Genomic DNA, 24050 nt, shown 5'->3' with positions numbered 1-24050 from the left:
TTGTTGTCCTCCATCAGCCGGAGACCCCCCCTTTTGCCGCTGTGGCACAGAGACCCATTATTCTTGGCTATTTGGGTGACCTATGGCCGGTGTGTCATTTTCACACCACAGGGCTAATTGCCCCAAATGGCGGTGGACTTTGAGGGGAACGGATTAGATAGGCAGTCAGTGCTGACCGCCCGGTGCCAACCATTAGCTGTTATTTTAGTTCATAGCTTCAAAGATTCTCACAAGAGTTGATGTATTAACACATTACCAGAGAGCCTGTGGGGATGTAACTGAGCAGTCATTTCTCTGGCGTTTCTCTGTGATGCATTCCTTCCTCAGTTTTCTCCTGGTAGCTAAGAAAGTTTCGTCGAGCGACGGGTTTCGTGTTCTGATCTGTTCCTCCGCCTCTTCTTCCCTCGCTGCAGCCGGCTGCACCTTTGATGAGGACTCGGACCCCGGCTTGTGCGAGTACCGACAGGGACAAGACGACGACTTTGACTGGCAGCTGATCAGGACCTACAACTGGCCGCACCCGACGCCAGATCTTCTACGAGGTTTGTTTCGAACTTTACCCGAACGCACCTCCTCTTAAGAGACTGTAAAACGTCACACTGCAACGTATTGGAATCGACTGTCATTTCTGTCATTAATGCAGAGGTTCTCAAACTAGTAATAATAGTAGTAATACCACCTGTAATACCTCCAAGCTCCTCTAGTGGGGCTTGGAGGTATTACAGGTGGGACGCTGGGGCAGATGCAGATTCTTAAAAAATGTCCACATGAAGCTATGGGGAGAGCAGGGATATAACCGGCTACCTTGTTTATCTCTTTGTCAAATATTAGTTATTTTTTGCACAGATAGAACTGATTTGATTGCACATGTTATTAGTTTTTGTCCAATGGAGCAATCTGGTTGACTTATTTTCTTTAAATCTATTTGAAAAAGCACGGATGGAGGAGTCTTAAAAAGTTGGACCATTCTGTTATACTTTTTTTTTGGGGGGCGGTGGGGTCTGAACATTTTTCTACCTCCAACGTGGGGGCGATACAGAAAAAAGTTTGAAACCCATCACACTAATGTGAGGAGTAAAGAGTTTCTGCGACTCATCAAATTACGTTTCCAAAGCAATGTGATCAGCATATTTTTTTGCAGATGTCCCAGCATGCCTTGCTTGAGTTAAAACTCTCCAGAGACTCCCGTGTGCATTGAAGACGATGCATTCGAAAGGAAACCCGCTGTGTGTATTTATTCATATAAGTCACGTTCCTGCTGGAATTGAATGCATATCTAGTAAAAACAAACATGAACCAGAGAAGCCCCACGTCTAGAAATAGTTACAAAACAATGCAGTTTGGCATAAAAACACAACACAGAATAGCGCACCAGTCTACTATAAAGAGGCTTGCCGCAGCTTTTATGTGCCGTGCTGTTTTTCAGATGGTTCATTATGTGAGCTCTGAGAATGTTCAGAATAAAGTAATGACACATTTAATGAAAGCAAATTCGCTGCAAACTGAATGGGACTGTTTGTGCATAATTCTTTCGGTTACCAGAGGGGGACTGCAAGTCCAAACATCAAGTCTGAATTCACTTCAGAGCAATCAAGGCAGGATAATTGTGTGGCTTTTTTTGAATGAGGGTCCAAAGGAAACGAGGGACAGTCGCGCATAAGCGCTGCCAACGCTGTGAGAGATACTTTCAAAAGTTCGCTGTTTTTCACAACATTTTCAAAAGCCCGACGACGTCGGCTGCACTCTTTCAGTTTGGGTCATTTTCAATGGAGAGTGCGGCGCTTATCTTTTTTTTCCATTTGGATTATGCCCAACACTGGTCACTTCACAGACACATACTGCATTGAATTAAAGAAAATGTGAATTCATTTCCAAGTATGCAAATAGCCATTTTAATTAAAGCACAATCACAGTTTACAAAATACAAACTTTGATATGTGGCTGTGCTCAAAGTTAGATTTTAATAGAGAACAAGAAGATAAAGGGAGAACTTCACACACACACACACACACACACACACACACACACACACACACACACACACACACACACACAAGTGAAGTGACGAAAGACTGGACTGGGTTCATATTTAGAAACTTGCAGTAAGTTGTATCTGGATAAAGTCTGTTTGCAGACATCGTCTTCCTCACCTGGCATCAATGTATCTCAGATGCATCTCAAGAGAGGCATTTGATATCTGATTTTGCCTCCTGACTTACTTTTGATTTATAAGCAGTAAACTTTTGACTGCTGCTAAACAGGAAAAAACATTTTTTTTGTTGCCATGCTGCTTAAAAAGAGTCCTGGTGACTGTTGGAGGTGTTGCCTCAGGGAGGCCTCGAACTCCATCACCTTGTGTGGAGCAAATCCACCCCAAAAAATAAACTGCATTGTCACTTATATTTTGAGGGAAACACATTTTCTTAACTGGAAAGTCAAAGTTTTAGACGCATTGTAAACAAACAAAACAAAAAATGCTACACAACTCCTCAGCTAGGTTTAGCAAACATAATTTACGACAAACAACTTGTTTTTACACACAAAAAAATCGCAACACTATTTTGTTGTAATGGGAACATTATTGTTAGGACAGACAACCAAATAAATATGCTGAAAGACACTCTGGTCTTTCAGTAAGACTGCGTTTACTGTCTGCCTTTCAAGAGTAGCGTTAGCAATCGCCACCCAAGTGATTCCTGTACTTTGGCTTCTTTTGCACCTTTACTGTAAGCGGTTTTCTTGTGAAAGAATCACTCAAGATGCCCTTTGGTGCAAAGAGCTAGCAGAACGTTGAATTACTTAAAAGACGGAGACATTCTGTCTCTCATTGTAATATCACATCAGCGGCATCCATACATATTTTACATGGTTAACACATTCAGTGTTTCTATTGTTTCTCGTAGTGATAATCCCACACAAGAATTATGACCCAACTCTGTAGTTCCCGTCATTTCTCCAAAGGGGTTTAGTCTAGTTAATACAATCATTTGGGTCTAGCGATTAGTTGCCCCCCCGAAAAAATCAATGAATACAACTTAAGCTTCTCATCTCTATTGTCATGTAACCCTGTAACAATGGAGTTGTTTTAAACTCTTTATATGGACCACCTGCTGTTCACTAAACCGCCAAGCTGCTTTCATCTATTGCCGTCTTGACACTTTGTCATTTTGCATGCAATAAAAATGTCTTTCATGCTTTTCGCGTGTCATTTATATACCGTGTAGTCTGTCCTGTACTACATACTACATAGTGTAGTCTGTACTATGTAGTACTGTACTATTTAAACGCATCAGCGAAAAAAATGCAAATACATTTCGGGGAAGGAGCGTTAACTGGGTCAAACAAACTTCACTTGCAACCGTACATATTTTACTTAGTTTATGCACTTACATTTGCACTTAATTTAAGGCCAACCAAAATGTTTTTCCTCAACCTAACTTGGTGGTGCATTGGCGGAAACCTAACTGAGGGCGACTTAGTAGTTCTGTTGCCGACCCGTGACTGTTCAAGAGTAAAGACGTGGCGTTACGTGGTAACTGTTATGAAACGTAACATCTTGACGTAACAATGTAGCAACCATACAAACCCAGCTTCCGAAAAAATAGTCAACCGCTGCTCTTCGCAGACGTCTACACAAGACACGGACAGTGTCCTCCCGGGTCAAAGTACCGTGTTTGTTTTCTCCCATTTCAACAGCCTCTAATTACTGTAGGAAGTTTACTAGGTGATGCTAGAAATACTAAATCACGTGGTTAAAAAAAGAAAGATGACACATCGCTGACGTGTTGTGCAACCTCGTCCTTCTCACCGGTACTCAAAGCAGTCTCTCACTCTTGCGTACTGGGGAAAGAGTGAACATGTTATATTTCTACTCTGGTTGTATGTTAATGGGTGTCGGAATGGACTTACATCTTATGTCTGTACGCTCACCAGGTTTCCTCAGTGATTTATGCCAAACAATCTTATTACCTTGGACCCAGTTCCAATCATCAACCCTCTGACAGCTTGTTTCCCACATTCAGCCCCTCGCTGCTTTTCTATTTAAGTTTGTCATGAATCTACACAGGCGGCCTGCTTCCAATCTGCGCTGACATCTCACATACGTGTTTTTATTTGGAGCAGTTTGTTTTTTCTAAGGAAAGGCTCTGCAAGCCTACATGCGACAGGGAACGAAACCTCCAAGTGTGAGTGGCGCTGCTTTGAGGTTGCTGTTTGGGGCAAACTGTGGCAATTCATGGAAGGAGCGGGCAGACGTCCGGGGTTTCCATAATCCATTCGCAGTCATCAAGCGCTTGTTCCGCTGTTCCAGGCACAGATCCTCCGAGGCAGGCCGGGTTTATGAAGGATCTCCCTGGGATTGGTGGAGTCTAGCATGGGTCATTGCTGATTACACTTCCTCGTGTTCCTCGGGGGCCGGCAGCGCCACAAAGGCAGCTTTTCATCTTCTTTTCATCCATTAGAGAAGGTTAATTTCAGACAAGATGAGCACATGCTCGGATGACTTGGACGTTCCTCTCGGATGCTACTGGATAAGAGATGAAGATGTGATATATTGCAGTGTGGGATCTCATCATGGGAAGAACCTGTTGTGAGCCGGCTTATTGGGGTCATACATAAATCTGCTTCACTGACATTATCTCCTCCTACACACGTTTCTGGCATCACCGACCTTTAGCATATGATTCACTCTAATAATATGATATTATTCTTCTAAATGTTAATTCTAACCCTTGTGTAGACAATGGTCTGTTATTCAGTACAAAATTGGTACGATTTATTCAATGGATTCTGCAAAAATATAGTATATACACTGTGGGTTAAAAGCATTTGTGCTGGGCTTTAGAGAGAATATGAACACTGATCGTGCAGAAACATTTCAGTTCAAACCCCAAGAGCGAAGTTTGAGTTTCATTTTGAATGAACAGAAACAAAGCTTTTCTAACCAATCATCTGCAAAAAGATAATGCTTCTGTAATTTGACTAATATTTTTTTTCTTTTTACTGGGTGGTATTGCCACTTTTATTCCAGTAAAGGATCTCGTAACAACCATAAATCAGTCCCACCAATTGGTATGAGCGGCAAAGCACTGACTGAAACACTCTCGCAATGAAATGTTACATTACTATCTGCTTTTTCCGGTGTTGATTCAGACGCCACACAGGCTTTTGCTTTTTCTTTTATGCAAAAGACATAGTGCTGATATGCAAGGGAGAGATGCAAAATTAAATGTGCGTCTGAGTCTCTTGACATACGTTACCCCAAAAACAAAACTTAAAAGTCTTCTTCAACTCTGCCGGTATTCTGGTCTAAAATCAAGTCAGAATATCCTGAGATCGCCAAAAAACTCTGAAAACCTGCCCCAATTTCAACATCCTGTTTTTGTGAAGCGGGATTTAAGATAAACAGTCGACTGGACATAAAGGTCAAAGTTAAGCAGTAGACTGGACATAAAGGTCTAGGTCGAGCAGTAGACTGGACATAAAGGCCTAAGTTAAGCAGTAGACTGGACATAAAGGTCTAGGTTAAGCAGTAGACTGGACATAAAGGTCTAGGTTAAGCAGTAGACTGGACATAAAGGTCTAAGTTAAGCAGTAGACTGGACATAAAGGTCTAGGTCGAGCAGTAGACTGGACATAAAGGTCTAGGTTAAGCAGTAGACTGGACATAAAGGTCTAGGTTAAGCAGTAGACTGGACATAAAGGTCTAGGTTAAGCAGTAGACTGGACATAAAGGTCTAGGTCGAGCAGTAGACTGGACATAAAGGCCTAAGTTAAGCAGTAGACTGGACATAAAGGTCTAGGTTAAGCAGTAGACTGGACATAAAGGTCTAGGTTAAGCAGTAGACTGGACATAAAGGTCTAAGTTAAGCAGTAGACTGGACATAAAGGTCTAGGTCGAGCAGTAGACTGGACATAAAGGTCTAGGTTAAGCAGTAGACTGGACATAAAGGTCTAGGTTAAGCAGTAGACTGGACATAAAGGTCTAGGTTAAGCAGTAGACTGGACATAAAGGTCTAAGTTAAGCAGTAGACTGGACATAAAGGTCTAAGTTAAGCAGTAGACTGGACATAAAGGTCTAGGTTAAGCAGTAGACTGGACATAAAGGTCTAGGTTAAGCAGTAGACTGGACATAAAGGTCTAGGTTAAGCAGTAGACTGGACATAAAGGTCTAAGTTAAGCAGTAGACTGGACATAAAGGTCTAGGTTAAGCAGTAGACTGGACATAAAGGTCTAAGTTAAGCAGTAGACTGGACATAAAGGTCTAGGTTAAGCAGTAGACTGGACATAAAGGTCTAAGTTACTGAGTAGACCGGATATAAAGTCCACACGTCGAATGTCTCCCATCACCCTGACCCGGCTCCTTGCAGAGAAACCAGCTTCCACTAATTTGGCGTAAAGGTGAGTTGTATATTGATGCACTTTATTATTGTTTTTATGCCGGCCGTATAATTTTATTATGTCATATTCATTATGTCATATTTATTGCCCACACCGTGAAAGCCGGTCCCTGAAAATATTATCTGACAGAAAACCGGTCCGTGGCGCAAAAAGGTTGGGGACCACTGTCCTAGATCATCATTGGTACTGCATTAATACTTGTCTAATGAGTCCAGTGGTGAAACATAACCTTCCTGTTCATCTTCCATTTCATTTAATGTTCTTTATTTAACATTGCACTAATATGGAATGCAGGGAAGTGTAGATGAGTGGAAATATGACATTACCTGATCATCCCCAGGGTCAAGTCAGCTTGATGTTCTCACACTTCTCTGGAGCCTGACCTGTACATGCAGCAGCTCAGGAAGAATATGCAACGCCAGAGTTTTACAACAGAACCTCGGAGGCGACATCTATATGGGAAAATATAGGGTTTACCTTGAATTTTTACAAGGGCTTTAAATTCTTTCACAGACGCTAAAGAGACTGCAATTGAGACAACAACTTAGTTTATTGGGCAGCAGCAGCTCAATAGTATTGATTTGTGCCCACGAGCCAGCAGAATACCAATGACATGAAACATTGCAGCTAAAAGGGAACATGTTACGCCCTTCAGCTTTGCAGTTTTTTTGTCCACGACAGTATTTCTTCGGAATCGCTCGGCCTGCTTGTCGGCATTGTGATGCAGGATATTGAAAGTAAGGCTCAGTGTCTGCAGCTGTGTGGGCCAGCAGACATGATTGCTGTGCATATGATGGACAGGGTGCTCTTTTAATAGTGAAATTGACCAGGTTCCTGCTGTGCTGGATCAGACAAAGCTGATTCAGAGGCCCTTGAAGAAGATTTCATTGCAGTTCAAATTACATTAAATCCAACCCAGAAAGGACAGCTCAAAGAATGGTCTATGTTCAAGTCGTTGTCCCCACAAGGTCTCTTTGAGAAATGGAATAGCGCGAACATTTTCAAATATGGCCCCGCAGAACCATGCATCTTTTCATGACACCTGTTTCGTTGTCTAAACAAAAATTGGTTCTCCGTTAAGTTAATCACAGTTTAATCGAGCAGACGGAGTCAATAGCTGGTCCGTGGTTAATACCAGGATGCCTAATTACCTCGCTTGGTTCGGACAATCGTTTACAGCCTGAAAAAGCGTAGCCTGTAAGCCAAAGCGAGTCACGCTCCACTGATCCACATGAACTGCGTGAGAGACGGCAATCTGGAGAATTAGGGCAATTATCAGGAAGAATCTTTTAAAGGGCAGAACATTAATTGTCCATGCGTGGTATTATTACAAATGGCTTAATAGCTACATGCCGATCCGCTGTCAGAACAAATATGAAAAAGGGTATGTTTGTGGATGGCAGCTACTTCTACTGTCGAGGAGAGTAAACCTGTTCACATTTCTTCAAACCCTCAACCCTGCCAACAGAGACAGAATGCAAAAATCATGTGACTCGCGAAAGAAAGTCGTCATTAATGGCAGTTTTTGGTGCAGCAGAAATCCCCTTGGAGCCATGTGGATGCTATTGCAGCGCTGGTCCGGCATGCACAGAGCTCTGCAAAGTTCAGTGAAGCTAAGAAGCCATCTGAGGCTCCTCTCCCTTCCAACTTCCCTCTTGGGGGTTTGAACATGGCGCTCATTTGCTGCGCAGACCTTCCAACCGTTTACGGCTTCTTGCCTCCACCCGCATCCCTTTCGCCTGTCCCTGCTCTGCTTCTTCTTTCTTTTTTTTTAAATTTCTTATACCCGAACACTGCCTGCTTTGATGATCCAAGGCCCACAGTAGGAAAACTAACTAGAGGAGGCAGAATGACTCTTTGCATTTAAATGGAACATTAACAGAGAGCAGTTTCTCTTGATCGCATGACTTATTTGAATTCTTCAGCTTTGGAGAGTCTGCTTGTCGAGGTACAGTAAGGTCTGTGCACTGCTCAAGGACCTGTTCATAAATACCAATCAGATATGTCGGTACATCTTATAGAACATGGACGTCGGCATCTGTGAGACTGTCCTCACCAGAAAAAAACTGTGGTTTTGATTATTTTGACAAACGCCTAACAGATCTGACAATAGCTCCTCTTATAAATAATGAATCATGAATCTCATGTGTTTTGAATTCAACACAATATTTAACCGTCACTACAATACGAGTTTTACATATTTGTTTTCCTTCTTTTCTAGCGTCAGATATTTGTCTGCTTCTTTAGAAGAATATCTTATTCAGCTGAGAACAGCACATTTTTATTGAATGAACTGCTGGTTGCGTCAGGTTTTAGCTGCCAATAATTGGTGTCACATACAGTGGCAGGATGCACTTTTTCCTTTAAAGTTTCAGTACCGTTTTCCTCTTTAAATAGTGTCACTTGTCATTGCCCTGAGGTTTTAATTCACTTTCTTTTATCAGGTAAAAGTTAAGGGAGGACATAAACCATGTGTGTGTCTTGGGCAAGACCTCTAAATACCAAAAGTAGACCTCAGGTGGAAGATGTGAATACTGAAGGATAGATAAAAGGCAATGTGTTGTGGGAAGATTCATGAGTTGTTGGCTGAACAATTGGCTGAGTGGCAATATTTTCCATGTCAAACTCTTACCCTCCTGTTGCCTTCTCCTGCTTGAACGATAAAGGATCAGGATGAACATTAATTGTATTGTGCTGTCAGAGAAACTTGTTGCTAGCAAAGAGATCTAAAAAAACAACCTGATTGTTTCAGGCCCTTACAACCCCGGGGGCATTTGTTTTCATGCGATTTACAGGTCGAATAGTTGTTTAAATCGTGAATATTATGCAGCGAGAAACCTTGTTATTTTTTAACAAGGTTGATTTGTCTAAGCTTTCGCATCCATCGATCACATTGTGCTGACAAACTATATAAACTTCATTTTTCAGCAAGGATCAGATCCACTCCTCCGTATTTTGCATTTTCATGTTGTTTATTTTTCCCAGCGTAGAATCACCTTTGATAAATAATTATTGTGTTTGTTACCTTACAATGAGCCCTTTATATTTACACATCAGTTGGTCCTCTAATACACAAGTTCTCAACCTTTTTCCAGAGATGTAACCCCTAACCAGCACAAAGCATTTTTTTTAAATCTGTGTCTGATGTAGAATATATATGATTCAGTTTCTGAACTTACACTTATATTGTATTTAATATGTATTGAATACAAATTTGTAAAGGATTTTTTAATGGATGCTAATTTCAAATATATATATATATATATATATATATATATATATATATATATATATATATATATATATATATATATATATATATATATATATACTTTTAAATCATACGTACCCCCTGGAGCACCTTCATGTACCCCTAGGGATACCCCTATTAGGGAATCAAGGCTTGAATACAGATCAGGCCTCCATGATTCTATAGTTGCCCCGAACAAGGACAAATCAAACACTGGATGCCTCCTTTCTTTCAGTCGGTTGCAATGCGTAACCTCGCCGCTAGATGCCGTCAAATCCTCCACACCTCCCCCCCTTTTTTTTTTTTATCTCCGTGACTCAACAACATATGTATGATGCTGATGATAGAAATGATGTTGACAGCGCATGTTGATTGGCTGATTATCCAGCTGGGCAGATATGTGATTAGGCGGGCTGCAACTGATTCACTATTGTCTTTGGAGAACTGCTGCTGACCACAGTAATCAGATGATTCAATAGGCGAGATTTTTCAAAGACATCCTTGTCATCCTTGAAATAGATGGGAATGTCGGTGGAGAAAGTCATTATGTGTGTGTTTTGACAAGGAATTTATGAGCTGCATACAATATTTTTCCCTCTTTGTGCTACCTTTTCTAAATATAAACCTAGGTAACAACATGCTGTAATGCCAGAACCGTTTTAAGAGTCTCGACTTTGACAACTCCTAACTATTTTTTTCTTTTTTTCTCTTTTTCATACATCATGTTGCGTTCAATCACAAGCATGAATTGACATTTTGAATAAAGGTGCCTATTTTGTCCTCACATCTACAGGGGATTGCTCTGTCACAGCAGCAGGTATGACAATAATGTGATCGTCCCTCTATAATTAACAGACTAATGACAGGCCTGCAAATAGGAGACGGTGTGAGGCTGGTCACACAATTAGAGCGAGAGGCTGACTCACCCTGTTAAGATGGTCCACGGTGTCATGTTTACACCCTTTTCGGTGTGCATTGAAGCGTGAGGGTGACAAGGGGCAGATTTATTTTAGAGAGGTTGTCAAAGAAAAAAGTTTTTGTGCATGTAATGTTAATATTAAGTGCTTGCTGAAGTGTTGGTGTGTGTGTTCAGCAATATTAAAGGTCAAGCCTTAAAGGTGCAAAATCCTAGATCGGGAACATTTTTTCATTGCCTTGATTCACTTTTTACCATGTTGAGTGAGAGATAGCGGATCAAAGCTAACAGTGCTAACAGCCGTAGGAAGTGCAGATGGAGCTAACAGTGCCAACCTGAGGGTGGGTGCTACGCCTCCGTGACCACACCGTCGCTTAGGACGGCGTTATCAGCTGTAACTGCTGAACAAGAGAGGTGCAGCGCAGCGGGCGCAAGCTAACCAGTGGTTAGCGCTCACATTCATTAACATGCACCAAGAACAACAAAGCAGGGAGACGCTGGGATGACAACAACACACAGATGGCTTCATTCTGTGATGTAGACATCACTCTGCTATCTCTTTACATAGCATATCGTTGTTTGATGACATATTCATGTGTGGACCTCATTTAACTTAACTCCTTCAAGTCACCTTCGGTCATGTGATGCATTGTAAGATTTTGTGTTACATTTATTATATTTTGAAGTACCTTAATTTGTGAGCTATTGTTTTGCTGGATGAACCAAGAAAAGACATTCATGTTTAGCCACTGTTTCCTTTCACGCTTTCTCAATTGTCCCGACTTCATCTATAAAGCTAGCTTCAGCTTTAAACAGCAGGTTTTTATTCGTTAGCAAGCTAACTTGGCCGCAAGCTAGACAAAAAGCACATTGTGTTGTTTTTTCTTCTGAGACAGCATACATTTCAAGTTTAACTCTCAATCAAGGATATGATATACGTTGAACTAGTCAATTACGATATGCCTACATTATGAACCAGAAGTTCACAAGTTCAAAGTCCAAACTGGGTGCCAGCGTGAATGATAATGATTCCTAACACCCACTCCTTGTGCCCTCCAACCAAGTTTTGCTTTAGTTTTCGTGCCAAATGTGTCTCTTCAGTCTTCTGCTAGCAAAGGGGTCAATCCCAGTGCCCTGCTTAAGCTCTCTCCAGTTTATGAAAGGCATTTAGAGTGGATTTGCATTATTTATTAGCTTTACCTATGCCTTTCAATATTTGCTTGAGCTTTTAATACCCGGCATTAACAGCACGTTGCACCGCGAGTGACTCTTCCTACGAACTGCTAACTCCACTGCTCCAAATCGGCCTCTCTCTTACAACCACTGATTATAAGGCTGTTTACTTCTTCCTCTGACTTCTTTATCTCTCACCTCGCACATCGTTTCACACATTGTACGCCCACACACGCTTAACAATGCTGAGTAGTGCAGTGCCTGTGACTAGTTTAAACGTGTAAACATCCAATAAAGCCACACACACACAAGCTATTTTAAACAGTAGCACCGTGTAAGGACATTTTAAAATGGATGTATATGCAAATGTATGTGACTTGAGCAGGAATCTGGGAGCAAGGCTTGACACGTTGTCCCATTCTGCATCACCCCAGGTGTATTTATGGTAACACTTCTGTGGAGTAAAGTATAGCAAAGTGCAAATGGATCTCCATGTGGCACAAGTCAACAAGTTTGGCTGAGGACTATAAGTATGAGTGCCTTCTTCTCCTCATGCTAACTTTACAGCACCGTTGTGGCCAAAAGCTTGTATTCTGATTGAGGTCTTATTCACATTAAGCTGCTTACTTACATGCATATTTATATCCTTATTACAAATATCCCTGAATATACTGACACATACCTGAATTAATAAAATCATTTGAGATATACTACTTATAAAGACGGTAAAACACACACTAGTTGAGTTAACTTCTGTTCACTGGTTGCAAAAAAAAGCCAAGATGGCGACCGCTGTAGTCCAGATGGCGACGGCCAAAACGCCACACATGAGGCTTCAAACCGGCAGTCCACAAAACAATGGGTTTCATACTGCGGGTAATAGGTTGAACGGATCTGATTTTTATTAATTCAATCATGCATTAGAGCAGTGGACGTTGCAGACACATCTAGCGGAGATCTACTCTCTACCGAGCGCACTTTTCTTGTGTCTTTTGGATGTAATGGCTGCCAACACCTGTCCACTGTCACACCGACCCCCCGTTCCTCCTTATTATCCCAACGCGTTCTCTTGATGCTCGTTTTCCTGCTTTTTCCTGCCCATTGTTTCTAATATCTCTTTCTCTTATCCTATGTTTTTTTGGTCTCCTTTCTTCAAGCCCTTCCCTCAGGTGCTGACAGGCTATCTTTAGGAAAGATTTCCATATGCCCCCCGCTGTCTGGTTGTCTCACTGTCGGTGTAATTGATGTATTATATATTATGGGCTTCAGAGTTAGGGTGAGTCATTTGCATATAATGGGCTGATAACTGATGTAATAATGAAAGCCTAGAGCCGTACCCAGAAAGAAATAGGCTTGTGTGACTAATGACCGTTTAAATAATGCACAATAAGTGATATTTTCCAGCCAGATCAAAACCTCCGGAGCTTCGTAGCCAGCAAAAGGAAGAACACACAGGAAATCCTGAGTTTGACTGAACTCAGAACAAAGTCAAAATCCTTCAAAGAACTTTGTCGACACCTAAACTCTTTTAACTAGCACCTGCTGAGACCACAGGATTTCTGACCCACGATCCCAAGACTCAACACAAACATTTTACAACTACCAAAACTGAGAGCGTTACTTTTTATGCTCAGATCAGAAAGAATGAAGAAGCTATAACTACTTTGTGAATCCTTTGAATCTGAACATGACTGAAGCTGCTGCAAGAAATTTGTTGACGAGGCAACCCCTTGTTGCGTAGTATTTTTGACCTACATCTGCTGTCAGTTTCTATTTTAGTTTTTTTTGCTTAACTCCATATATTTAGCCGGCCGGTGTTCATATCACACGGTGTTTGTAACTGGATTTAGAAAGACAAAACAAATACTTTCTCAGTGACATTCAATGCTTTAGCACTGCTGGTATGCTTTTGGTGACATTGCAGACGAGGGTGAAGCAGCTATGTCTGGAGAGTGAGAGTGTGTGTGTGTGTGTGTGTGTGTGTGTGTGTGTGTGTGTGTGTGGTGGTAATGCCGATACTCATTAACAACGTTCCTTGAACCTGACTCAGCTGACTCGACACGGCTCCACCAGCTGCCTCTGGCCTGTCGACGACAACGCAGCATGCCTTCATTTCACTCAGTGGTATTCCACTTTTTGGTGTTTTTTGTTTTACATCAGAGCTCCCTCAACATGTCTCAAATATTTGACTGCGAGTCCCTGAGCCCGTGCTTCGCCACATTCCCCAGCCCTGCCCTCTTATCAAACACTTGAAATCTCTTTTCCATTCATATCGTCTCCATGGAAATGCTCAGCTGTGCGATGAACTTTTGTTTCGTCCTGCTTTTCAGTCCTTTTGATCTTGGCTCCCCCAGTGAGCTGGCCTGGCTCATGCTGCCTAGGTGAATGCAAGGTCTGTCAAGGCCATCTCGAGGCTTTCAGGCATGGAGACACAGCAGATGAAACATTAGCCTCTCAAAGCAGCATTAGAGGGTGTTAGAAAGTTCGGCAATGTCTTGAATATGTTTGAATATGGATCATTAGTGCAGTACTGTGCAACGGGCAATTTTAGCTAAAGGTAACGGAATGAATAGTCTTTCATTGTTGATTTATCTATCCATTTTCTGCCACTTATGCAGTTCTAAGTCATTAATAAAATTACAAATTATGGTTACATACTCTTGGTAATTAGCCTCCCAAAAAATGACACAATAAATACTACAAGACCATATCGTCCCGACTGGTTTTCCATCATTCCTACACTCGTATGGCTGTGAAACACAAAGTAAATGTACTTACATTTGATATACAAATGGTCTTTGAAGATTTGAAATTAAACCAAAAATCCATCAAATGCATACAGAAGAAAGCTACTAGCCATTGCTGCGTTTTATTTCAGAGAAAATTCCAAACGCGTACACTTCTATACATTTGGTAAGTGTACATTTTTTTAAATAGACCATTCAAACCCACAGCAACATTCACATCCTACAACGCTTCAAGGTGCACTACAACTTCTTCCGTGTCTGCATTCTTGCAGGTCTTTCATTGGCCAATGTAGTGCTACGCTGAGCGATGTCGCAGCAAAAGTTCAGTGAGGGTAGTCCGGTGTTCTGCAGCCACCAACATGTGCAAATGATTTATTGAGGTACCCACTCAACACGTCAGGAGTTTAATTACTATGGAGCTGTTTATATTGTTCAGCGGAGAAATGATCTTCGCTCTCCTCTCTTGCCTTTTGTCTGAAGTAGCAAACAGACAGAAAACCGTAATTAGTTTGAACACTTTTTCCACAAATACATCAGAAGAGGACACGTTATATTGTGTTATTTCACGCTGAACGTCGGTCTGGCTGCAGGTTTTTGAAGTTAAATGCTGATTCTTTCTAATTTCGGCTGCTGTTAGCAGATTTTTTTTAAACTTTATCCCTTTCAGACTAAGAATCTTCAGTTGCGGTTCAAACTGCGTAGGCCGCCGTGGCACCTCAGAAATGGATTATGTAAACAAAAAAACGAAGGAGGAGGAGGAAGAGAAAGAGGAAGAAGAAGAGCGGCAGTATTGGTAGATACATAACCAAACCAATACATTGGTCTCGCCCTACTTTTTAACGGCTGTGACGTCGTTCCTCCTCTCCCCTGTGTGCGATGAATCCTTTTTTTTGTGTGCGTTAGTATTCCCCACTACACTTCTTTCATGTGCTGTGTATCAGTTGGCCCTGTGGTTGCCCGACTCTCCTAATTCTCTAATTCTCCGTCTGTGGCTCGCGCTTCCCTTGGGCTGCTGGTTGTTGTTGTTGTTGTTGCCTCTGCGGCGGCTGTCTTCTCCCTCTGTGTGGCAGATAAAATTGCGGTTGACACAGAGGAATGACACGGGAGGGTTATCGGACTCAGAACAGGCAGCCCCGGCACCGCTTTCCCACAGTCGGGTTGGCCACATGGGTAATTGGCTGCTGCTTCTTCTTCTTCTTCTTCTTCTTCTTCTTCTTCTTCTTCTTCTTGCCCACCGATGAGTGCTTGTCGCTATCCCTCTTTTTCTTTCGTTCACACTTGCTCTTTCTTGCTCATCTCAACCACGGTGAAATTGAAAGTTTGCAGGATTAAAATGTGAAATGCCGCTGCTAAATATCCTCTACACTCTGCTTGCCGTTTGAGGAAGCTGAGGCAATGTGGGGAATGAGGCTGCCGGTGAAGATGATGATGTCAAACAGAAATATTCTCACCGTCTGACGCTCACATTCCCCACGTGAAAGCTCTGTCTGAGGATGGAAAGCCATCATCTGTCTTCCTTTTAAACCTGTTGAAGTACCGCTGAAGTGTTAGCTTGTCTCTGCCCGAGTGGTGACCTTTCCCTATAGCGAGCTCACTGTACATTCCATATAGTGGCGACTTCCATCATCTTTCCTGTTTTTTCACCTGCACCGTTTTATGTTGATGTCGCTACTATCAGCTCTTAACACTCCCTTCATGTTTAACTAGCTGTCATTTCTAATTTTCACAGCACTTATTCCAACTTTGCAACAACAGAGACATGTCATGCTGACTAATTGGTTCCTCTTCTCCAGAAGAAATATCTTAACTTCACATCTAAATCCCGATATTATCTCCCGTCAGCTCAATTTTGTAGCTTTTGGATCAGACTTCCCTCACGTATGTTGCACATGGCACAGCATCCTTTTGATGTACAGTAGCCCTTGCCGGTGCTTCTGTGTGAATTGGAAAGACAACAACACATCATTTTCAATTATGTAATTAACTGTACAGTGTACATAATAAAATAAAGTGTATAACATAATGCCCCTAGATGGGCGAACCGTATAGAGGGGCAGATGGATAAACTGATGAAATCAACTGAAATTGTTACTTGACTTGAATATACTTTGGTGGAGACTTGCCTTTTATTTTTCTGTATCATAACTCAAGCATTAAACTTGCATTTTCGCTTTCTTTTTGGGAAGTTTGTGATTGTTGTAGGGAATGAAACTCGACACTTCCAGCACAGAGGGTGCAAATTAAAAATCCTCAAAAAACAAATGCCTGCAGGAGATGCTACATTTTATTGATTGTAACTCGACAACGCTTGTAAATCTTAAGATAAGCAAATGGAATTAATTAGGGACTGAAACTTGCAGGCTGATAAAGAAAAGTAGACTATGGAAGTAGATTGGCGAATATGCTCAAAGATATGATCAAAGAACGGACAATATTTGAATACCGGCCTTCATAAGACAACACATAGCATCTTTACCTCATTGAACTAACATCCTTTTAAGGTAAAAAAAAAACAACAAAAAACTGTACAATAGTTGACTAACAAAAGATATTCCTTTGACTTTTTCCACTGGACAAGACTTGACGAGCCTTTTCTTGCGAACCCCTTTCTCGTGACAAGTTCACAATTACTTCTGGTTTCTGTCTTTGCACTTGTTTGCCCGCTTGTCTTTGAATTACGACACAGTTCCCACAGTGCCTGTTAAAGTCAAGCAACTGAGAGGCAGCCCACCACTCGGAGCAACGCTGGAAGGTGCACCCATGGGTACCTCGTGGTTCCAATGCTGCGCTTCAGAGGCGGATGGGGGTTGTCTCGGCTTTCCCCGGGCGCATCTTTATGCTGAGATGAACTGACATGCTCTCCTGGAGTAGCCATCGGAGGAAGAGAGAGGGAGAAAGCGAGGGAATCTTCACTTGGCAGGGCTAATCCAGACTTCAGGATGTGCTGTTCCAGGCTGCTATCTTTAACCGGGGGCTTCAATTCCCACAGAGAAGAATGCACGACTTTGATTGGGCCGCCCACACTGGTGCAATGTTTTGGCCAGAGCTGGAGGCTCAGTTGTTTTATAGTTGTTGCTGTGCACTTTTTACTTGATGCCAGAGTGAAACAACGAATACTGGGTTGTGACCTTGTGGATTGCCCTTGGCAAAGACGAGCATAGACTTTCGCTTTCCCGCACTTTCCCTGCTCCGCGAGGAGAACCAACACCTCAAAGAGATGTTGCTGCGAACGAAAACCCCCCCAAAAGAAATCTTAAACAGCGAAACATTGGGAAGGCCTCCCCATTTCACCAAATTCTAGAAATGGTCAAGTCCCTAAAACTCCCCACAAAAAAGCAATTACATTTGTGTTTTTAATTCAGTTTAGCTGAATCTGAGCAGGGCAGTTTATTCCGTACAGTTTTAATTGGGTGTGGAACAATCCTTCCCGATTAGACCAAATTCAGAGTCGGTCGAGGAGTTTTCACTTTTCTCAAGAGTTCAATTTGAAACTCCCCAACCATCAGCAAGAGTAAAGTCTTCCAGAGCGATGGCACGGGGAGATAAGGAGAGTTTACATCCCCCAAACAGGCGGATAATTAATTGGACAAGAGAGGATTGAGTAATCCGGTTTTCCACGGCCGTAACCACCCTCGTCCTGGGACTACGGACCCGGGCACTTCAAAGGCCGAAAAGACCTGACAGAGATTGAACAAAGTCCACATCTCAACAAAACATCTCCTCCACCCCCTGTCTCTCTCTATCGCCCAAGCTCTTGCTCTATCTATGCGCTATCCCTTCCTTTTCTCCGGTTCACACTAAACTACTGTAAAGACAGAGGAAATGAGAGCGATAAAGTAATTAAAAGTAAGGAAACTTTCTCTCTGCACTTGCACATTGAATTTTTTTTGCCTTCAAGTGGTCTTTGAACGCTGCATAAGCCCTATCTCTAAAGGAGCTGTAATGAATTAGAATTTAATTTGTTCAGCTCCCCACTTTCTTTTGTTCTACACTTCTTCCCAAAAAGATCATAAAACTATGTGCAAGGTAAAAAAAAAAAAGAAAAAAGTTCCACCTGAGCAAGGGGCCATCCAGTGGTGTCAAAGTATTTTATTGGTGTTGGGAATCTCAAAAACTAATATTTGATTCCCACCGCCTCCAGGTGCATCTCCACAGCTCTGAGAACTAAGATTTTGTTTCTCCACCTGTCCGCTAGCCCTAAGAGGAGGTGTGGGTCTCGGGGTAATCATTCTTCTCCTGCACTAAGAAAGAAAATGTCCGAAAACACACCCAAAAAAAGAGGAGCGCAGTCTGTTACAGTTGCTATTTGGAGTAGATGATCGTCAGGTGCTTGTGTTTATTGTCCAGAATTATTAGATGGCCGTCCTCGTCCCTTGTTTGGAGACTTTTCCCCTTCTTTGCTGTTGCTTTAGCGTCTTTTGTTATGGTCATTAGAACCTAAATAAGTATTGGCACAAGCTCAGGCGTCGCATCGGCACTGCTATTAATACAAATCTAGAGACACCCAGCTCTAATATATGATAGATGTTGATGTCAGGTATTTTGTAGCATTAGCGTCATTCATATGAAGGACATACTGAGGACAAATAAACCCTCACCTTTGCAGAGCAGCAAGGTCTCAAGCATGTTCGCTATTCGTCGTGTTAATCCCACGAGTCATTTTCTGTAATTGGAAAAACACCTATATTGTGCGAGTGTCTGTGTGTTCATATCCTGTATGTATTTCAAGCAGCATGAGCAGGAGTAGTAAAAAGCAACTATAAAACCAAGGCAATCCACCGAATCTTAAATTGATCCACCTTGGTCTCAAAAATCTTCAGTCTCTGGAAGATTGAAATCTGTCGTCTTTTGATTTCCATCTCGGCTCAGCTGCGGCAGCAGTTTTTCATCTCTGGATTTCGAGCTTTGGTATTGTTCATAGTGCAGAAACATGGGTGTGTTTAATAGAGTCTATAATGCACCGAGCTCATGCCCCGCCCTGCTTCAGTGCACACTGCCATAAAAACAAAGAAAGACAGAAGGAATACTCGTGAGCGGCAAGTGGATGGATACGTTTCAACGTGAGGAAATCAATAAAGAAGATGCTGCTTTATTATATTAAACCTCTGCACTATAATTACATGAAGACTTTAAAATGCAAAGACGGCCGAATGGTGACTCATTGTCTCGATTGTCTTAAAGCTCAGAGAACTGGCAGGTTTCCCAAATTGACTCTGTCTCGTAGCTTTTAGTTTGTTTTAACAAAGTTAAGTTAGTTTGTTTTGTGTTTTCTGTCTGTAACTATGTGTGTTTTTATGCTGCTGCCTATCTTGGCCGGGTGTCGCTCGAAAAATACATTTTTAATCGCAGTGGGACTCTTCTGGTTAAATAAAGGTTTAAATTACCCACCTTGTAATAACCCACCTGGAAGTACTGCGTTAAAGAATATATTAATCAATGAAGTCATGGTACATTAACTTTGATTGAATGAAAATGCACCATGCAAACCTGATACCCACTGACATATACAACGTATTTAAAACTTCATTTTGTGCCTTCTCGATGACCTGGTGAGGTCATCGGATCATATCCTAAGGGGACACCAAAGTTATTACAATTCATTCTGCAGGGAATGTGAATCCGCACACCGAACTGAATGCACACGTTTCCTGTGATTGTCCAACCGCTTCAATTAAAAACACAAAAGTCTCGTCAGAGATGTTAAGACGAGACCTTGATCCTAGACCATAATCATCAACAAACAACGAAATCGAGACTATAGATCGCCACAGCCTTTGGGGAACGTTCTCTTGGCCCCATGGGTATCTGTGACAATCCACCTCCAGCAACAGTTTTCAAAACCAACATGATCAACCTGGTTGCCCTCAAGGCAACGTCAGAGGATTCAGACGTCACTTTTAGTTTCTCTCTCGTTGGGAAGACTATACTTTGGGGCGACTGTGGCTCAGTGAGCAGGGTCGTCCTCCAATCAGAGGATCGGTCGGTTCGATCCCCGGCTCAGCTACCCCATGTCGATGTGTCCTTGAGCAAGACACTTAACCCTAAAATGCTCCCGTAGCTGCGCCTACGGTGTATGAATGGTTGATAATACTGATGTGGCACCTTGCATGGTGGCTCCTCCCATCAGGGTGTGAATGGGTGAATGATGTCGTGTAGTGTTAAAGCGCTTTGAGTGGTCGAAAGACTAGAAAAGCACTTTACAAGTACGGGTCCATTTATCATTTACCATTCAGCGTGCAACACTTTCCAGGTTAATTTCAAGTGAGTTATCTTATCAGTTTTGGGAAACAGTGGCGGCTGTGCATGTGTCTCACTGTTGCTGCGTTATGTATTAAATCTTTCTTTTCCCCTCCTACTCGTTCTGCTGTTGAGGGGTGTTGTGCTTGTTTTTAGACCTTGTCGGGCGTCAACAAAACTCGAGTGGGATGCTATGAGAGAGTGTCTTCGCACCAACAGGATCTCATTATTTTCAAGGTGTCCTGGTTCCTCGGGGAACAGCGGAGCCTTTTCCACTTTATAGGGGACAAAGGGAGGTTCCACTGCAAGAGTAATACCGGCATGACAATCCCCCCCCCCCCACATGCCTCTACTAACTCTATTTATTGCTATTGGTGCCAAGTGAGAAAATAGTGTCCCGTCACCTCAAATTGAGACGCTTTGAGTGTTTCCATATTTACCAAAATAAACAATTTCTTTTTTGAAGTGAGACGCTTGCATAATTTAAACCCGAGCTCCTCTGAGACATCTGTAAGCGTTTGGGTTCATCTGGGGGTCGAAACGGGTCGAAAGAAGAGAAAACTGGAGTCAAAGTGAGATGAGATCATGCAAGTTTATTATGCAGACGAGTAGAGTCAGCGGCTCCTAAACTGTCTGAGCGTTTCCTAATTCATCACTGTCGCTGTGTGTGTGTGTGTGTGTGTGTGTGTGTGTGTGTTAGTTATGCTACAGCGGAGCATCTGCGTGGTGGCCACCGGCTCTGATTGATCACCCTTCTGCAGACTACAGGAGCACATTCCTGGTGCCGTGTGCACCCGCGGGTGCCTCGGAGCTTTGATTAAAGGCAGCAGACGACCCCAGAAATGAAATGAGGGCGACCAGAAGCTTCACCCTCTGACGCGTTGTTCTTGCTCTCTCTTTCTCTGTCCGTCTTTAGATGAATGTTTTTTGCCCATCTCTTGTCCAGCCGCTCGGCAGCTCGTCTAAATCAAACTTCTTTTTTTTAAAAACTCTTTTCATTTATTATTTTTAAATGTGCATTACTTTTTTTACTCACCTCCTGCTTTCTCTTCTGTCAAGTTTTCATTTCCTTCCCCCCACCCCCCAACATTCATTGCCCTTCTAAGTCTTTTATTCTGCATCTCCTTAGAAGACACTTGAGGGATTATGTGGGATTAGTGACGACAACATTGTCCACAAATTCATTCACGTGACCCCACAAGTGAGCTTCACTGCTCCGTACCAACATGTTCACATTGGACCAGGATGAGGACTTCTTGTTATTTACTACATCTGCTGTTTTGGCACGAACAAATGTCCTCTATTTAAAGTTTGTTTCACGTTTTTAGATAATAAGCATTAGCACCTCTAACTTTGCCCCACAATAACGCCCACAAGCCAGCATGTTTTGAAATAACCATTTTTAAACCGTAGTAGATCGTGTTGTGCGAGTTCACACTTCACAAGAGCTCAACAATACAGTTCACACATATTCAAATGAACTACTTCTGGTTCATTTTTTTTACCGGTCAAATGCTCCGACGTGTAATTAGTTTAATAACCCGCCGCGTGCTCGGAGCGCGCAGGAGCGGCCTCGTGAGAGAACGGCTCTGCTCAGTCGGGCCCAAATTCGCTCGCCGTTGACTTTTTTTCAACTTCGGTTGACGACGGAGTCGACGGTGGCCGATGACGCAACAACTCAGACGCCGCTTTAGAAACAACGCGAGCGGCGAAAACAGACACGTCCGGCGATGCCCCCCCGCACGATAACGAGACCCATTTCGAGGCCTCGAGACGGAAATTGCCAATTATCAAAAGCTCCGCGAGCTCCACCGGACATCACTCAGTGAGACCGGCCGACCTGATAGGTTGACCGATGGACTCGGGATTGATGGGAGAGAAGCTCCTTTGTGACAGCTGACACAATAATGCCACCGCCGGGGCCCGCTTAAGTCATGCTTTCTTTTTTTTAAAAACCGGATCGGTCAAAGGTTTTAAGGGTAAATCCATACCGGATGGAAAGCTGCGGATATTAAGACGGTGACAGCTAATGGGCGACACCTGCCGCGGCAGCAAGGATCGGGGAGAACGCTCGAGAGTTTCGAGCCATACAGTATGACGTTTTTTTTTTTTTTTTACCTTCTCATCTCATTCGACGAGGATTCGAAAGGGCAGAGCGACACAACAGAGCGACCGGCTAACTGCTGGCGTGTTGCTTTAGTTTTCTTTTCTCCCTCTCGCCTCCTTTCCTCCCTTCCTCCCTTCCTCCTTCATCGGCATCTCTGCTGGGCTGCTATCTCTGGGAGCGGCGGCTGATGGCTGTGAATTTGTCTTCCATTAGAATGGAGTGTTCCCCAGGAGTGTCACCGGCTCCAATCATACGGATGCTATTACATCCCGTAGACATTACATTATTTATCTTCCCGGCTGACACCCATCACCCGTAGTGACTGCTTCGCAGCCCTGCTGACATCCCTGCTGTCACCCCGCTGCCGCAGTCCATTCGCCCCGCATTAACATCTCCGGATCTCCGGGGGGACCCAAGCATGCACTTTTTCCCCACTTTCACTCAGTTGGAAGAGCCCCCAAACCACACACACACACACACACACACACACACACACACACGCACACACACACACGCACACACACGCACACACTAACGAATTGGAGGTGGGATTTGTGTAAAGCCGTGAAAGGATTAGAGAAGATCGTTAGAAAGCGTGGAAATAGTTTCCTCCTCAATCAATCAGTGAAGTTAAACAATAAAAGTCAGGGCTGCTTTTTATGGATAATTATTTCCAAGAACTTCAAAGGGCTGTATTTAAAAAAAGAAGAAGAAAATGCCAAGTACATTAGTTACAGGACTTTCACTTGGTTCCGAAATAACAAACACGGCCTGCTGGCCTTGATCCAACATGCATGCATTCGCCCCATAACCGCACACTTTCTCTCTCTCTCTCACACAGACACACACACACACACACACACACACAGGTCAAGGGGCAGTGGTGTATTGTTTCCCATCTCTTGTGGTTTTCCTGCACTGTCTCTCTGAGTGTCTTCCAAACCCCTTCTCTCCTGTCATGGATTAATTGGATTTTTGACCCAGTTCCAGTGGGCTCCCCTCCTTCTCCTTGCGCACCGCTCGGTCGCTGTCACCAGATTGTGTAAAATGCGTCTGTGTGTTGGGGAGGGGCGCGGGGGTGTCATCAAATGTGTGTAGAGGATTTAGTGTGCCGTTGGTTACCTCGTTCCCCGTCTGTTGGGACCTTTTGTGTCCATGCCACCACCACCCCCCCCCCCTCCTCCCACCTCCCACAGGAGGGCAACAGCCGGCGGACAAAGC

General features: G+C 43.0%; 1 protein-coding gene across 6 annotated transcripts in view; it reads left to right on the top strand.

The window, feature by feature from the left end:
- ptprua (protein tyrosine phosphatase receptor type Ua) overlaps positions 1-24050 on the top strand; it is a 165672-nt gene that overhangs the window by 49315 nt on the left and 92307 nt on the right. For all 6 annotated transcript variants that reach the window (XM_068576270.1, XM_068576268.1, XM_068576269.1 and 3 more), the window contains exon 2: positions 414-542. In XM_068576270.1, the coding sequence (XP_068432371.1) occupies positions 414-542 (129 nt within the window). The remainder of the gene's footprint in view (positions 1-413; positions 543-24050) is intronic.

Source organism: Clinocottus analis, unplaced genomic scaffold, assembly GCF_023055335.1.
Source record: "Clinocottus analis isolate CAN_PGR_092001 unplaced genomic scaffold, fCliAna1.0.p SCAF_14, whole genome shotgun sequence".
Taxonomy (NCBI): Eukaryota; Metazoa; Chordata; class Actinopteri; order Perciformes; family Cottidae; genus Clinocottus; species Clinocottus analis.
The sequence above is the reverse complement of the archived record's forward strand: the minus strand, read 5'-3'. Positions and strand labels throughout refer to the sequence as shown.